Below are 18,209 nucleotides of genomic sequence, written 5' to 3'. Positions count from 1 at the left end.
TTATTAGGTACAGTAGGGTTGAGGGTCAAGTCAATTGGGAGGTAAGTTTGAATGAAGCAAAACTGGAGGAAGTAAAGTGTTTTAGATATCTGGGAGTGGATCTGGCAGCGGATGGAACCATGGAAGCAGAAGTGGATCACAGGGTGGGGGAGGGGGCGAAAATCCTGGGAGCCTTGAAGAATGTGTGGAAGTCGAGAACATTATCTCGGAAAGCAAAAATGGGTATGTTTGAAGGAATAGTGGTTCCAACAATGTTGTATGGTTGCGAGGCGTGGGCTATGGATAGAGTTGTGCGCAGGAGGATGGATGTGCTGGAAATGAGATGTTTGAGTACAATGTGTGGTGTGAGGTGGTTTGATCGAGTAAGTAACGTAAGGGTAAGAGAGATGTGTGGAAATAAAAAGAGCGTGGTTGAGAGAGCAGAAGAGGGTGTTTTGAAATGGTTTGGGCACATGGAGAGAATGAGTGAGGAAAGATTGACCAAGAGGATATATGTGTCGGAGGTGGAGGGAACAAGGAGAAGTGGGAGACCAAATTGGAGGTGGAAAGATGGAGTGAAAAATATTTTGAGTGATCGGGGCCTGAACATGCAGGAGGGTGAAAGGCGGGCAAGGAATAGAGTGAATTGGATCGATGTGGTATACCGGGGTTGACGTGATGTCAGTGGATTGAATCAGGGCATGTGAAGCGTCTGGGGTAAACCATGGAAGGTTGTGTGGGGCCTGGATGTGGAAAGGGAGCTGTGGTTTCGGGCATTATTGCATGACAGGTGGAGACTGAGTGTAAACGAATGGGGCCTTTGTTGTTTTTTCCTAGCGCTACCTCGCACACATGAGGGGGGAGGGGGATGGTATTCCATGTGTGGCGAGGTGGCGATGGGAATGAATAAAGGCAGACAGTGTGAATTGTGTGCATGGGTATATATATATGTGTCTGTGTGTGTATATATATGTGTACATTGAGATGTATAGGTATGTATATTTGCGTGTGTGGACGTGTGTGTATATACATGTGTATGGGGGTGGGTTGGGCCATTTCTTCTTTCTGTTTCCTTGCGCTACCTTGCAAATGCGGGAGACAGCGACAAAGCAAAATAAATAAATAAATAAATGAAATATATATATATATATACTTAGAAAAGCAAATGGATTTGTATGTAGCATTTATGGATCTGGAGAAGGCATATGATAGAGTTCATCGAGATGCTCTGTGGAAGGTATTAAGAATATATGGTGTGGGAGGCAAGTTGTTAGAAGCAGTGAAAAGTTTTTATCGAGGATGTATGGCATGTGTATGTGTAGGAAGAGAGGAAAGCGATTGGTTCTCAGTGAATGTAGGTTTGCGGCAGGGGTGTGTGATGTCTCGATGGCTGTTTAATTTGTTTATGGATGGGGTTGTTAGGGAGGTAAATGCAAGAGTTTTGGAAAGAGGGGCAAGTATGAAGTCTGTTGGGGATGAGAGAGCTTGGGAAGTGAGTCAGTTGTTGTTCGCTGATGATACAGCACTGGTGGCTGATTCATGTGAGAAACTGCAGAAGCTGGTGACTGAGTTTGGTAAAGTGTGTGAAAGAAGAAGGTTAAGAGTAAATGTGAATAAGAGCAAGGTTATTAGGTACAGTAGGGTTGAGGGCCAAGTCAATTGGGAGGTAAGTTTGAATGGAGAAAAACTGGAGGAAGTAAAGTGTTTTAGATATCTGGGAGTGGATCTGGCAGCGGATGGAACCATGGAAGCGGAAGTGGATCATAGGGTGGGGGAGGGGGTGAAAATCCTGGGAGCCTTGAAGAATGTGTGGAAGTCGAGAACATTATCTCGGAAAGCAAAAATGGGTATGTTTGAAGGAATAGTGGTTCCAACAATGTTGTATGGTTGCGAGGCGTGGGCTATGGATAGAGTTGTGCGCAGGAGGATGGATGTGCTGGAAATGAGATGTTTGAGGACAATGTGTGGTGTGAGGTGGTTTGATCGAGTAAGTAACGTAAGGGTAAGAGAGATGTGTGGAAATAAAAAGAGCGTGGTTGGGAGAGCAGAAGAGGGTGTTTTGAAATGGTTTGGGCACATGGAGAGAATGAGTGAGGAAAGATTGACCAAGAGGATATATGTGTCGGAGGTGGAGGGAACGAGGAGGAGTGGGAGACCAAATTGGAGGTGGAAAGATGGAGTGAAAAAGATTTTGTGTGATCAGGGCCTGAACATGCAGGAGGGTGAAAGGAGGGCAAGGAATAGAGTGAATTGGATCGATGTGGTATACCGGGGTTGACGTACTGTCAGTGGATTGAATCAGGGCATGTGAAGCGTCTGGGGTAAACCATGGAAAGCTGTGTAGGTATGTATATTTGCGTGTGTGGACGTATGTATATACATGTGTATGGGGTGGGTTGGGCCATTTCTTTCGTCTGTTTACTTGCGCTACCTCGCAAACGCGGGAGACAGCAAAAAAAAAAATATATATATATATATAAGAGTAAATGTGAATAAGAGCAAGGTTATTAGGTACAGTAGGGTTGAGGGTCAAGTCAATTGGGAGGTGAGTTTGAATGGAGAAAAACTGGAGGAAGTGAAGTGTTTTAGATATCTGGGAGTGGATCTGGCAGCGGATGGAACCATGGAAGCGGAAGTGGATCATAGGGTGGGGGAGGGGGCGAAAATTCTGGGGGCCTTGAAGAATGTGTGGAAGTCGAGAACATTATCTCGGAAAGCAAAAATGGGTATGTTTGAAGGAATAGTGGTTCCAACAATGTTGTATGGTTGCGAGGCGTGGGCTATGGATAGAGTTGTGCGCAGGAGGATGGATGTGCTGGAAATGAGATGTTTGAGGACAATGTGTGGTGTGAAGTGGTTTGATCGAGTGAGTAACGTAAGGGTAAGAGAGATGTGTGGAAATAAAAAGAGCGTGGTTGAGAGAGCAGAAGAGGGTGTTTTGAAGTGGTTTGGGCACATGGAGAGAATGAGTGAGGAAAGATTGACCAAGAGGATATATGTGTCGGAGGTGGAGGGAACGAGAAGAGGGAGACCAAATTGGAGGTGGAAAGATGGAGTGAAAAAGATTTTGTGTGATCGGGGCCTGAACATGCAGGAGGGTGAAAGGAGGGCAAGGAATAGAGTTAATTGGAGCGATGTGGTATACCGGGGTTGACGTGCTGTCAGTGGATTGAATCAAGGCATGTGAAACGTCTGGGGTAAACCATGGAAAGCTGTGTAGGTATGTATATTTGCGTGTGTGGACGTATGTATATACATGTGTATGGGGGGGTGGTTGGGCCATTTCTTTCGTCTGTTTCCTTGCGCTACCTCGCAAACGCGGGAGACAGCGAGAAAGTATGAAAAAAAAAATATATATATATATATATATATATATATATATATATATATATATATATATATATATATATATATATATATATACATATATGTATATGTGTGTGTAGGCCAGACCGGAAAAACTGTAATGGAGAGATGTTATTGGCATCATCATGCAGTACACAGGGATGATCACAAAAATGCAATTGCTAAACACTGTCATGAAAGTGATCACCCCATAGACCTCGAAAATTCTGTTATTCTATACCCCTCTGCTGATTATGCTACATACAACATCATTGAATGTCTTAATTGCTAATACTAAGAACTTTACTTTGTCTCCAGGCAACTTTAAAGCCCATCCTATCATTAACTTAATCATTATGAGAGAATTGACAAAACACGACAACAAACAAAAAATTGTTCAAGACACAACCAGCTACCCAGGTCAACCTCCTCCACATGACCCCCCTTAATCAGTCTCCCTTTTTATGGTTACTGCCTGTAAAGTCAGAAAGTGCTTTGTTCTGTAGTGGTAGGCACTAGACAGCAGTATTCCGTTGTGATGTTGGGATGCAAATAACTTTTTCAAGTACTGGCAGCTGATGAGGTAGATTTTCTTCACGAAACGTCGTGCCAAATGTATAGAAAAATTACATGTTAAGTGAAATTATGTGAACTCCAACTGGAGTGCGATTTCACCTTCATAACTTTCATCATGGACCAGTGTGATCATCATATCTATTATAAATACTTCCCACGTATTCCCTGTATATCGTAGAAGGGAACTAAAAAGGGTGGGAATGGGGGACTGGAAATCCTTCCCTCCAGGTTTTACTTTTCCAAAAGAAGGAACAGAGAAGGGGGCCAAGTGAGGATTTTTGCTCTGGGGCTCAGTCCTCTGTTCTTGATGCTACCTCGTTAATGCATTTCACATGCCCTGGTTCAGTCCGTTGACAGCACGTTGACCCCGGTATACCACAATGTTCCAAATCACTCTATTCCTTGCACACCTTTCACCCTCCTGTGTATATATATGTAGTCCATAAGTTTTTGTTTCACCACCTATATCCTTTTACAAAGAGGTCATTGGATCATCATAAATAATATGAAATTAATAGATCCCTCAGTCTGAATACCAACCAGCCTTAAACAGCATAGTAGTGTTCATTTCAAAATGCACACAACACTGGGATGAAGATTTTTTTTCCTGACAACATGAAACTGCACAGTAAAGGAATAAAAATATAATACTATAAAGAGCAATGTTAGTACACCACCCCTGATGCCCTGTGCTTGCCCTCTGTACTCCTACAAAGCAGCCAAACCATCTATGCTTGCACAAAAGGCTGCTTCAATTTTCTTAAGAGTTCATACTGCTGACTCACAAATACCAGAATCCACCCTAACAGATGCTGCACTTTCATCAAGTACAAGGCAGTCAAGTAAGTTCACTTTTTGTTGTAAAGACGTCACTTTCTTTGCCCTCCTTATGGAAGCACAACTTGCATCACTAGCTTTATGTTTAGAGGCCACCTATATAAGGGCACAAAAGTATCAAACATGTTATAAAAAGCTTGTGATGCATTAGGATCATCTATGAAGCTCCACAGTTGGCAAGAGTCACAGTATGATGGCATGATGCATCCAAAAAGCAGGTGATTGCTTGGGTGATGCAGTTATCTTCCTTGTGCAACACTTTATGCATCTTCATGCCACCATTATACTGGATCCCACCATATTTGATTATTAGCCCCCAGTTACTACATAACTTATCCAACTTGCAGGAAAAATACTGCCGATACTCAGAACTGAATACCACAATTGGAGAAATAGTATCCATTGAACGTAGATACTTAAAACTACTGTTGAAAATATCACCTAAAATTCATGGTGTAAAAAATGAACTACCTTAAAAAACTTTAATATTTGATTATTAAAGGAAATAGTAATGTATACATTAAAAGTATGAAGTTTTCTTTTTCTTAATGTGTTGCAACAATGATCTTTGTATTATTATATGAACCTGTACCCTGATTCTCAAATATGACAACTAAAGTCACAGTTTAAACAATCACAAATCAGGGGCTTGTGGTATACGTCTCATGGCCATTCCAGGATATTTGAAATGGGGTAGGTGCTCCAGGCTATTTGAAGAGGGGCAGGAAACATCAGCACATATCTCTTGTGTGTGGGACTCAGGCCCTTTGCATATGACATAAATGTGTAGGACTGAAAACATTAAGGTGTACTTCATATATTCTACAGGTTATTTTATGAAAATTTTGATGTTAATTTTCTTGTATTCCCTAGCCATACTAGGGAATGGGATGAGGTTCCTGTGGCTGCCCAGAGTGGACTAAAGTTTCTGAAAATCTGGTGTTAAATTGAACGTTATGCTTTGCTGAAAAGAGGAATGAAAACAATCTGTATGCTACAAAGCCACTAAAGTTTTCTGGAAGATCACCAAGAAAGCAGCAAAGGTAGAACCAGTTACAAAAAGGACTACACGCAGCAGAAGTGAGACTGTGAGAGTCACCCAAAAGACAAACTTCTTGGTCCAGGAAGAATTTTGCTTATTTCCATTGAACTCTGACTCTGTGAGTAATAATACAGCAGCAGAGAATTCATGCATAAGGGAGTGGTGATGAAGGTGGTCAACCATATTATAATTTGAATAATGCAGGAGTGATTTTAAACAGATTTTTATTGTCACATATTAAAAATGGATTTGTATGTATCTATCATTTATGGATCTGGAGAAGGCATATGATAGAGTTGATAGAGATGCTCTGTGGAAGGTGTTAAGAATATATGGTGTGGGAGGCAAGTTGTTAGAAGCAGTGAAAAGTTTTTATCGAGGATGTAAGCATGTGTACGTGTAGGAAGAGAGGAAAGTGATTGGTTCTCAGTGAATGTAGGTTTGCGGCAGGGGTGTGTGATGTCTCCAATGGTAGTTTAATTTGTTTATGGATGGGGTTGTTAGGGAGGTGAATGCAAGAGTTTTGGAAAGAGGGGCAAGTATGAAGTCTATTGTGGATGAGAGAGCTTGGGAAGTGAGTCAGTTGTTGTTCGCTGATGATACAGCGCTGGTGGCTGATTCATGTGAGAAACTGCAGAAGCTGGTGACTGAGTTTGGTAAAGTGGGAGAAAGAAGAAAGTTAAGAGTAAATGTGAATAAGAGCAAGGTTATTAGGTACAGTAGGGTTGAGGGTAAAGTCAATTGGGAGGTAAGTTTGAATGGAGAAAAACTGGAGGAAGTAAAGTGTTTTAGATATCTGGGAGTGGATCTGGCAGCGGATGGAACCATGGAAGTGGAAGTGAATCATAGGGTGGGGGAGGGGGCGAAAATCCTGGGAGCCTTGAAGAATGTGTGGAAGTTGAGAACATTATCTTGGAAAGCAAAAATGGGTATGTTTGAAGGAATAGTGGTTCCAACAATGTTTTATGGTTGCGAGGCATGGGCCATGGATAGAGTTGTGCGCAGGAGGGTGGATGTGCTGGAAATGAGATGTTTGAGGACAATGTGTGGTGTGAGGTGGTTTGATCGAGTAAGTAATGTAAGGGTAAGAGAGATATGTGGAAATAAAAAGAGCGTGGTTGAGAGAGCAGAAGAGGGTGTTTTGAAATGGTTTGGGCACATGGAGAGAATGCGTGAGGAAAGATTGACCAAGAGGATATATGTGTCGGAGGTGGAGGGAACGAGGAGAAGTGGGAGACCAAATTGGAGGTGGAAAGATGGAGTGAAAAAGATTTTGTGTGATTGGGGCCTGAACATGCAGGAGGGTGAAAGGCGGGCAATGAATAGAGTGAATTGGATCGATGCGGTATACCGGGGTTGACGTGCTGTCTGTGGATTGAATCAGGGCATGTGAAGTGTCTGGGGTAAACCATGGAAAGTTGTGTGGGGCCTGGATGTGGAAAGGGAGCTGTGGTTTCGGGCATTATTGTGTGACAGCTGGAGACTGAGTGTGAATGAATGGGGCCTTTATTGTCTTTTCCTAGTGCTACCTCGCACACATGAGGGGGGAGGGGGATGGTATTCCATGTGTGGCGACATGGCGATGGGAATGAATAAGGGCAGACAGTGTGAATTGTGTGCATGGGTATATATGTATGTGTCTGTGTGTGTATATATATGTGTACATTGAGATGTATAGGTATGTATATTTGCATGTGTGTGTGTACATTGTGTATGGGGGTGGGTTGTGCCATTTCTTTCGTCTGTTTCCTTGAGCTACCTCGCAAATGCGGGAGACAGCGACAAAGCAAAATAAATATAAAAAAAATAAAAATTAAAAAGATAGTGTAAATTTTTAAGTAGTACATTTATTGGCATTAGTTTCATTTGTATGTCACTGCTTCACAGTTTTTAATCATTACATCTGAGAAAATATTGTCTTTTCCTTTTTACAGGCTGAACAGCTAAGTCATGGATATCTTTTAGACATTCTGATACTCCTACCCTTGGCTGTGATATGGGCATTTATCCCTAGTGATGGCTTGGCAATAGTTACACATTGGTTTTTGAATCAGGTAGTACAAATTCTGCTGCAGCTACCTTACTCAAGAACTTTAGAAATGGAAGCAGACTCAGTTGGATTACAGATAAGTGCTAGGGTAAGAAAATTCTTATAATTTGTTCTAGAGAACACTTGTACTCATGTCCTGTGTATCACTGATAATTCTGAATAATACTATCTTTTTTACATTAAAGTGTGAAGTATTCCCATAGGAAATTTTGTTTGATTAATTGTAGCTGATAATGTATATTTATTCAAATTACTTTCTGATTCCTATGGTACATTGTTCTATTTTTAGTTAATTTCATGATGATAGTTGTTTCAAGTTCTCATGGCTATTTGGATTCAGGTTTTGGAGTAACAGGTCGTGGTGTATATGTTGAAATGTATATGTATGTATATGTGTAAGTTTATGGCCACTTATATATGTATGTGTATATACAGGGTGTTAAAAAACGATAGGTACAAAATTTGACAGTAGACAGGGACACCCAAAGCAAACACTTTTTCAAGAATACCAAAAAATGCAAAACTAGTTAGTTTTCGAGATACTGAGCTTTAAAGTTTTAACTCGACACCTTTTCACAAGCTTTTTGTTTCCAACAGATATATTGAAAAATGAAACAAATATTGTGTAAACAGATGTATTATCGATCACAATCTACAATAGCTGTTCGAAGTGTCTGCCTTCTGCTTCAGTGCAGACCTGACACCTCCTCTGAAAGGACTGCTGGACACGAGACAACATTCTTGAATCTTCTGCAATGATTTCTTGATTAGACAAATGTGTCATGTTGTCACCACGACGTGCAACAGTGAACTAATTCGTAAACACCGAGTGTTGCCACACCTTAATCAACCGAGTGTTGCCAGATTGTAAGCTAATATTACATTTAAAGTTTACAGTTCAGACATAATAAAGTTAAAACTTTAAAGCTCGGTATCTCGAAAACTAACTAGTTTTGCAATTTTTGGTATTCTTAAAAAAATGTTTGCTTTGGGTGTCCCTGTTTACTGTCAAATTTTGTACCTATTGTTTTTTAACACCCTGTATATTTTTTTTTTTTTTTTTTTATACTTTGTCGCTGTCTCCCGCATTTGCGAGGTAGCGCAAGGAAACAGACGAAAGAAATGGCCCAACCCCCCCCCATACACATGTATATACATATGTCCACACACGCAAATATACATACCTACACAGCTTTCCATGGTTTACCTCAGACGCTTCACATGCCTTGATTCAATCCACTGACAGCACGTCAACCCCAGTATACCACATCGCTCCAATTCACTCTATTCCTTGCCCTCCTTTCACCCTCCTGCATGTTCAGGCCCCGATCACACAAAATCTTTTTCACTCCATCTTTCCACCTCCAATTTGGTCTCCCTCTTCTCCTTGCTCCCTCCACCTCCGACACATATATCCTCTTGGTCAATCTTTCCTCACTCATCCTCTCCATGTGCCCAAACCACTTCAAAACACCCTCTTCTGCTCTCTCAACCACGCTCTTTTTATTTCCACACATCTCTCTTACCCTTACGTTACTCACTCGATCAAACCACCTCACACCACACATTGTCCTCAAACATCTCATTTCCAGCACATCCATCCTCCTGCGCACAACTCTATCCATAGCCCACGCCTCGCAACCATACAACATTGTTGGAACCACTATTCCTTCAAACATACCCATTTTTGCTTTCCGAGATAATGTTCTCGACTTCCACACATTCTTCAAGGCCCCCAGAATTTTCGCCCCCTCCCCCACCCTATGATCCACTTCCGCTTCCATGGTTCCATCCACTGCCAGATCCACTCCCAGATATCTAAAACACTTCACTTCCTCCAGTTTTTCTCCATTCAAACTCACCTCCCAATTGACTTGACCCTCAACCCTACTGTACCTAATAACCTTGCTCTTATTCACATTTACTCTTAACTTTCTTCTTCCACACACTTTACCAAACTCAGTCACCAGCTTCTGCAGTTTCTCACATGAATCAGCCACCAGCGCTGTATCATCAGCGAACAACAACTGACTCACTTCCCAAGCTCTCTCATCCCCAACAGACTTCATACTTGCCCCTCTTTCCAAAACTCTTGCATTTACCTCCCTAACAACCCCATCCATAAACAAATTAAACAACCATGGAGACATCACACACCCCTGCCGCAAACCTACATTCATATATATATATATTTTATTTTTATTTATTTTATTTTGCTTTGTCGCTGTCTCCCGCGTTAGCGAGGTAGCGCAAGGAAACAGACGAAAGAATGGCCCAACCCACCCACATACACATGTATATACATACACGTCCACACATGCAAATATACATACCTATACATCTCAATGTATACATATATATATATATATATACACACACACACAGACATATACATATATACACTGTACATAATTCATACTGTCTGCCTTTATTTATTCCCATCGCCACCTCGCCACACATGGAATAACAACCCCTTCCCCCCCTCATGTGTGCGAGGTAGCACTAGGAAAAGTCAACAAAGGCCCCATTCGTTCACACTCAGTCTCTAGCTGTCATGTAATATGCACCAACACCACAGCTCCCTTTCCACATCCAGGCCCCACACAACTTTCCATGGTTTACCCCAGACGCTTCACATGCCCTGGTTCAATCCATTGACAGCATGTCGACCCCGGTATATCACATCATTCCAATTCACTCTATTCCTTGCATGCCTTTCACCCTCCTGCATGTTCAGGCCCCGATCACTCAAAAACTTTTTCACTCCATCTTTCCACCTCCAATTTGATCTCCCACTTCTCCTTGTTCCCTCCACCTCTGACACATATATCCTCTCGGTCAATCTTTCCTTACTCATTCTCTCCATGTGATCAAACCATTTCGAAACACCCTCTTCTGCTCTCTCAAGCACACTCTTTTTACTACCACACATCTCTCTTACCCTTTCATTACTTACTTGATCAAACCACCTCACACCACATATTGTCCTTAAACATCTCATTTCCAGCACATCCACCCTCCTCCGCACAAGTCTATTTATAGCCATTGCCTTACAGTCATATAACATTGTTAGAACCACTATTCCTTCAAACATACCCATTTTTGCTCTCCGAGATAACGTTCTCGACTTCCACACATTCTTCAACGCTCCCAGGACCTTTGCCCCCTCCCCCAACCCGTGCCTTACTTCCGCTTCCATGGTTCAATCTGCTGCTAAGTCCATTCCCAGATATCTAAAACAATTCTCTTCCTCCAGTTTTTCTCCATTCAAACTTACCTCCCAATTAACTTGTCCCTTAACCTTACTGAACCTAATAACCTTGCTCTTATTCACATTTACCCTCAACTTTCTTCTTTCACACACTTTACCAAAGTCAGTTACCAGCTTCTGCAGTTTCTCACCTGGATTAGCCACCAGCACTGTATTATCAGCGAACAGCAATTTACTCACTTCCCATGTCCTCTCATCCACAACAGACTGCATACTTGCCCCTCTCTCTAAAACTCTTGCATTCTCCTCCCTAACAACCCCATCCATAAACAAATTAAACATCTTACATCACGCACTCCTGCTGCAAATCGACATTCACTAGGAATCAGTCACTTTTCTCTCTTCCTACTCATACACAAGCCTTACATCCCTAGTAAAAACTTTTCTCTGCTTCTAGCAACTTACCTCCCACACCATATACTCTTAAAAACTTCCACAAAGCATTCCTATCCACCCTATCATATGCCTTCTCCAGATCCATAAATACTACATACAAATCCATCAGTTTTTCAAAGTATTTCTCACATACATTCTTCAAAGCAAACACCTGATCCACACATCCTCTACCACTTCTGAAACCACACTGCTCTTCCCCAATCTCATGCTCTGTACATGCCTTTACCTTCGCAGTCAATACCCTCCAGTGTAATTTCCCAGGAACACTCAGCAAACTTATGCCTCTGTAATTTGAACACTCACCTTTATCCCTTTTGCCTTTGTACAATGGCAATATGCATGCATTCCGCCAATCCTCAGGCACTTCACCATGATCCATACATACACTGAATATCCTTACCAACCAGTCAACAACACAGTCACCCCCTTTCTTAATAAATTCCACTGCATTACTGTCCAAACCTGCCACCTTGCCAGCTTTCATCTTCCACAAAGCTTTCAGTACCTCTTCTTTGTTCACCAAACCATTCTCCCTTGACCCTCTCACTTTGCACTCCACCCCAACCAAAACACCCTATATCTGCCACACATTCAACAAACCTTCAAAGTATTCACTCCATCTCCTTCTCACTTTACCTCTACTTGTTATCATCTCCCCATTTGCCCCCTTCACTGATGTTCCCATTTGTTCTCTTGGCTTACACACTTTATTTACCTCCTTCCAAAACATCTTTTTATTCTCCCTAAATTTTAATGATACTCTCTCACCCCAACTCTCATTTGCCCTATTTTTCACCTCTTGCACCTTTCTCTTGACCTCCTGCCACTTTCTTTTATGCCTTTCCCAGTCATTTGCATTACTTCCCTACAAATTTCGTCCAAACACCTCTCTCCTCTCTTTCACTAACAATCTTATTTCTTCATCCTACCATTCACTACCCTTTCTAATCCACCCACCTCCCACCTTTCTCATGCCACATACATCTTTTGCAGAATCCATCACTGCTTCCGTAAATACATCCCATTCCTCCCTCACTCCCCTTACATCATTTGCTCTCACCTTTTGCCATTCTGCACTCAGTGTCCCCTGGTATTTCCTCTCACAAGTCTCCTTTCTAAGCTCACTTACTCTCGCTACTCTCCTCTCCCCAACATTTTCTCTTCTTTTCTGAAAACCTCTACAAATCTTCACCTTAGCCTCCACAAGATAAGATCAAACATCCATCCAGCTGCTCCTCTCAGCACATTAAAAATCCAAAACCCTCTCTTTTACACGCCTATCAGTTAACACAATCCAATAATACCCTCTGGCTATCTCTCCTACTCGCATATGTATACTTTTGTATATCTCTCTTTTTAAACCAGGTATTCCCAATCACCAGTTCTTTTTCAGCACACAAATCCACAAGCTCTTCACCATTTCCATTTACAACACTGAACACCCCTTTTACACCAATTATACCCTCATCTGCCACAGTACTCACCTTTCCATTCAAATCGCCCATCACTATAACCCGGTCTTTTGCATCAAAGCTACTAACACACTCACTCACTTGCCTCTCATGATCTTTCTTCTCATGTCCAGGTGCATAGGCACCATTAATCACCCAACTCCTTCCATCCACTTTCAATTTTACCCATATCAATCTAGAGTTTACTTTTTTTACATTCTATCACATATTCCCACAACTGCTTCAGGAGGAGTGCTACTCCTTCCTTTGCTCTTGTCCTCTCACTAACCCTTCACTTTACTTGCCCTTTACCCTTGAGCTTCATTTCACTCAAAGCCAAAACATCCAGGATCCTTTCCTTAAACATACTACCTATCTCTCTTTTTTTCTCATCTTGGTTATATTCACACACATTTAGACACCCCAATCTGAGCATTCAAGGAGGATGAGCACTCCCTGCATGACTCCTTTTGTTTCCCCTTTTAGAAAGTTAAATACAAGGAGGGGTGGGTTTCCAGCCCCCTGCTCCCGCCCCCTTTAATCGCCTTCTACCACACATGGGAAATACGTGGGAAGTATTCTCTCTCCCCTATCCCCTATTATTTGTTATTATACTTGAATCGCTATTTCTTGCATTAGTGAGATAGCACCAGGAAACAGACAAAGAAAGACACATCCACTCACATACACACACACACACACACACACACACATATATATATATATATATATATATGATAGAGCAGTGTGGTTTCAGAAGTGGTACAGGATGTGTGGATCAGGTGTTTGCTTTGAACAATGGAAGTAAGGGGAGTGGGGGAGGAATGGGATGTATTTAGGGAATCAATGATGGAGTGCGCAAAAGATGATTGTGGCATGAGAAGCGTGGGAGGTGGGTTGATTAGAAAGGGTAGTGAGTGGTGGGATGAAGAAGTAAGATTATTAGTGAAAGAGAAGAGAGAGGCATTTGGACAATTTTTGCAGGGAAAAAATGCAATTGAGTGGGAGATGTATAAAAGAAAGAGACAGGAGGTCAAGAGAAAGGTGCACGAGGTGAAAAAGAGGGCAAATGAGAGTTGGGGTGAGAGAGTATCATTAAATTTTAGGGAGAATAAAAAGATGTTCTGGAAGGAGGTAAATAAAGTGTGTAAGACAAGGGAGCAAATGGGGACTTCAGTGAAGGGCGCTAATGGGGAGGTGATAACAAGTAGTGGTGATGTGAGAAGGGGATAGAGTGAGTATTTTGAAGGTTTGTTGAATGTGTTTGATGATAGAGTGGCAGATATAGGGTGTTTTGGTCGAGGTGGTGTGCAAAGTGAGAGGGTTAGGGAAAATGATTTGGTAAACAGAGAAGAGGTAGTAAAAGCATTGCGGAAGATGAAAGCCGGCAAGGCAGCAGGTTTGGATGGTATTGCAGTGGAATTTATTAAAAAAGGGGATGACTGTATTGTTGACTGGTTGGTAAGGTTATTTAATGTATGTATGACTCATGGTGAGGTGCCTGAGCATTGGCGAAATGCATGCATAGTGTCATTGTACAAAGGCAAAGGGGATAAGAGTGAGTGCTCAAATTACAGAGGTATAAGTATTCCTGGTAAATTATATGGGAGTGTATTGATTGAGAGGGTGAAGGCATGTACAGAGCATCAGATTGGGGAAGAGCAGTGTGGTTTCAGAAGTGGTAGAGGATGTGTGGATCAGGTGTTTGCTTTGAAGAATGTATGTGAGAAATACTTAGAAAAGCAAATGGATTTGTATGTAGCATTTATGGATCTGGAGAAGGCATATGATAGAGTTGATAGAGATGCTCTGTGGAAGGTATTAAGAATATATGGTGTGGGAGGCAAGTTGTTAGAAGCAGTGAAAAGTTTTTATCGAGGATGTAAGGCATGTGTACGTGTAGGAAGAGAGGAAAGTGATTGGTTCTCATTGAATGTAGGTTTGCGGCAGGGGTGTGTGATGTCTCCATGGTAGTTTAATTTGTTTATGGATGGGGTTGTTAGGGAGGTGAATGCAAGAGTTTTGGAAAGAGGGGCAAGTATGAAGTCTGTTGGGGATGAGAGAGCTTGGGAAGTGAGTCAGTTGTTGTTCGCTGATGTTACAGCGCTGGTGGCTGATTCATGTGAGAAACTGCAGAAGCTGGTGACTGAGTTTGGTAAAGTGTGTGGAAGAAGAAAGTTAAGAGTAAATGTGAATAAGAGCAAGGTTATTAGGTACAGTAGGGTTGAGGGTCAAGTCAATTGGGAGGTAAGTTTGAATGGAGAAAAACTGGAGGAAGTAAAGTGTTTTAGATATCTGGGAGCGGATCTGGCAGCGGATGGAACCATGGAAGCGGAAGCGAATCATAGGGTGGGGGAGGGGGCGAAAATCCTGGAAGACTTGAAGAATGTGTGGAAGTCGAGAACATTATCTCGGAAAGCAAAAATGGCTATGTTTGAAGGAATAGTGGTTCCAACATTGTTGTATGGTTGCGAGGCATGGGCTATGGATACAGTTGTATGCAGGAGGGTGGATGTGCTGGAAATGAGATGTTTGAGGACAATGTGTGGTGTGAGGTGGTTTGATCGAGTAAGTAACGTAAGGGTAAGAGAGATGTGTGGAAATAAAAAGAGCATGGTTGAGAGAGCAGAAGAGGGTGTTTTGAAATGGTTTGGGCACATGGAGAGAATGAGTGAGGAAAGATTGACCAAGAGGTTATATGTGTCGTAGGTGGAGGGAACGAGGAGAAGTGGGAGACCAAATTGGAGGTGGAAAGATGGAGTGAAAAAGATTTTGAGTGATCGGGGCCTGAACATGCAGGAGGGTGAAAGGCGGGCAAGGAATAGAGTGAATTGGAGCGATGTGGTATACCGGGTTGACGTGCTGTCAGTGGATTGAATGAAGGCATGTGAAGCGTCTGGGGTAAACCATGGAAAGCTGTGTAGGTATGTATATTTGCGTGTGTGGACGTATGTATATACATGTGTATGGGGGGGTTGGGCCATTTCTTTCGTCTGTTTCCTTGCGCTACCTCGCAAACGCGGGAGACAGCGACAAAGTATAAAAAAATATATATATATATATATATATATATATATATATATATATATATATATATACCAGTCCATTTTAAAAAGAGATATATACATAAGTATACATATGTAAGTAGGAGAGATGGCCAGAGAGCATTATTGGATTACATGTCAATTGATAGGCGTGCAAAAGAGAGAATTTTGGATGTTAATGTGCTGAGAGGTGCAGTTGGAGGGATGTCTGATCATTATCTTGTGGAGGCGAAGGTGAAGATTTGTAGAGGTTTTCAGAAAAGAAGAGAGAATGTTTGGGTAAAAAGAGTGGTGAGAGTAAGTGAGCTTGGGAAGGAGACTTATGTGAGGAAGTACCAGGAGAGACTGAGTAGAGAATGGAAAAAGGTGAGAACAAAGGATGTAAGGGGAGTGGGGGAGGAATGGGATGTATTTAGGGGAGCAGTGATGCCTTGCGCAAAAGATGTATGTGGCATGAGAAGCGTGGGAGGTGGGCAGATTAGAAAGGGTAGTGAATGGTGGGATGAAGAAGTAAGATTATTAGTGAAAGAGAAGAGAGAGGCATTTGGACAATTTTTTCTGGGAAATAATGCGAATGACGGAGATGTATAAAAGAAAGAGGCAGGAGGTCAAGGGAAAGGTGCAAGAGGTGAAAAAGAGGGCAAATGAGAGTTAGGGTGAGAGAGTATCATCAAATTTTAGGGAGAATGAAAAGATGTTTTGGAAGGAGGTAAATAAAGTGTGTAAGACAAGGAAACAAATGGGAACTTCAGTGAAGGGGGCTAATGGGGAGGTGATAACAAGTAGTGGTGATGTGAGAAGGAGATGGAGTCAGTATTTTGAAGGTTTGTTGAATGTGTTTGATGACAGAGTGGCAGATATAGGGTGTTTTGGTCGAGGTGGTTTGCAAAGTGAGAGGGTTAGGGAAAATTATTTAGTAAACAGAGAAGAGGTAGTAAAAGCATTGCGGAAGATGAAATCCGGCAAGGCAGTGGGTTTGGATGGTTTTGCACTGGAATTTATTAAGAAAGGGGGTGACTGTATTGTTGACTGGTTGGTAAGGTTATATAATGTATGCATGATTCATGGTGAGGTGCCTGAGGATTGGCGAAATGCTTGCATAGTGCCATTGTACAAAGGCAAAGGGGATAAAAGTGTGTGCTCAAATTACAGAGGTATAAGTTTGTTGAGTATTCCTGGGAAATTATATGGGAAGGTATTGATTGAGAGGGTGAAGGCGTGTACAGAGCATCAGATTGGGAAAGAGCAGTGTGGTTTCAGAAGTGGTAGAGGATGTGTGGATCAGGTGTTTGCTTTGAAGAATGTATGTGAGAAATACTTAGAAAAGCAAATGGATTTGTATGTAGCATTTATGGATCTAGAGAAGGCATATGATAGAGTTGATAGAGATGCTGTGTAAAAGGTATTAAGAATATATGGTGTGGGAGGCAAGTTAGAAGCAGTGAAAAGTTTTTATCGAGGATGTAAGGCATGTGTACGTGTAGGAAGAGAGGAAAGTGATTGGTTCTCAGTGAATGTTGGTTTGCGGCAGGGATGTGTGATGTCTCCATGGTTGTTTAATTTGTTTATGGATGTGGTTGTTAGGGAGGTGAATGCAAGAGTTTTGGAAAGAGGGGCAAGTATGCAGTCTGTTGTGGATGAGAGAGCTTGGGAAGTGAGTCAGTTCTTGTTCGCTGATGATACAGCGCTGGTAGCTGATTCGTGTGAGAAACTGCAGAAGCTGGTGACTGAGTTTGGTAAAGTATGTGAAAGAAGAAAGCTGAGGGTAAATTTGAATAAGAGCAAGGTTATTAGGTACAGTAAGGTTGAGGGACAAGTCAATTGGGAGGTAAGTTTGAATGGAGAAAAACTGGAGGAAGCGAAGTGTTTTAGATATCTGGGAGTGGATTTGGCAGCGGATGGAACCATGGAAGCGGAAGTGAATCATAGCATGCGGGAGGGGTTGAAAGTTCTGGGAGCGTTGAAGAATGTGTGGAAGTCAAGAACATTATCTTGGAAAGCAAAAATGGGTATGTTTGAAGGAATAGTGGTTCCAACAATGTTATATGGTTGTGAGGTGTGGGCTATGAATAGAGTTATCTGGAGGAGGGTGGATGTGCTGGAAATGAGATGTTTGAGGACAATATGTGGTGTGAGGTGGTTTGATCGAGTAAGTAATAATAGGTAAGAGAGACGTGTGGTAATAAAAAGAGTGTGGTTGAGAGAGCAGAAGAGGGTG

At 42.0% G+C, this 18,209-nt stretch overlaps 1 protein-coding gene across 3 annotated transcripts in view; it reads left to right on the top strand.

The window, feature by feature from the left end:
* Positions 1–18,209, top strand: part of LOC139753857 (metalloendopeptidase OMA1, mitochondrial-like) — a 103,070-nt gene that overhangs the window by 67,240 nt on the left and 17,621 nt on the right. For all 3 annotated transcript variants that reach the window (XM_071670798.1, XM_071670799.1, XM_071670800.1), the window contains exon 7: positions 7,714–7,917. In XM_071670798.1, the coding sequence (XP_071526899.1) occupies positions 7,714–7,917 (204 nt within the window). The remainder of the gene's footprint in view (positions 1–7,713; positions 7,918–18,209) is intronic.

The sequence above is a fragment of the Panulirus ornatus genome, chromosome 15 (genome assembly GCF_036320965.1).
Source record: "Panulirus ornatus isolate Po-2019 chromosome 15, ASM3632096v1, whole genome shotgun sequence".
NCBI classification, from domain to species: Eukaryota; Metazoa; Arthropoda; class Malacostraca; order Decapoda; family Palinuridae; genus Panulirus; species Panulirus ornatus.
Note: the sequence above shows the minus strand (reverse complement) of the source record. Positions and strands in the feature narration are given on the sequence as shown.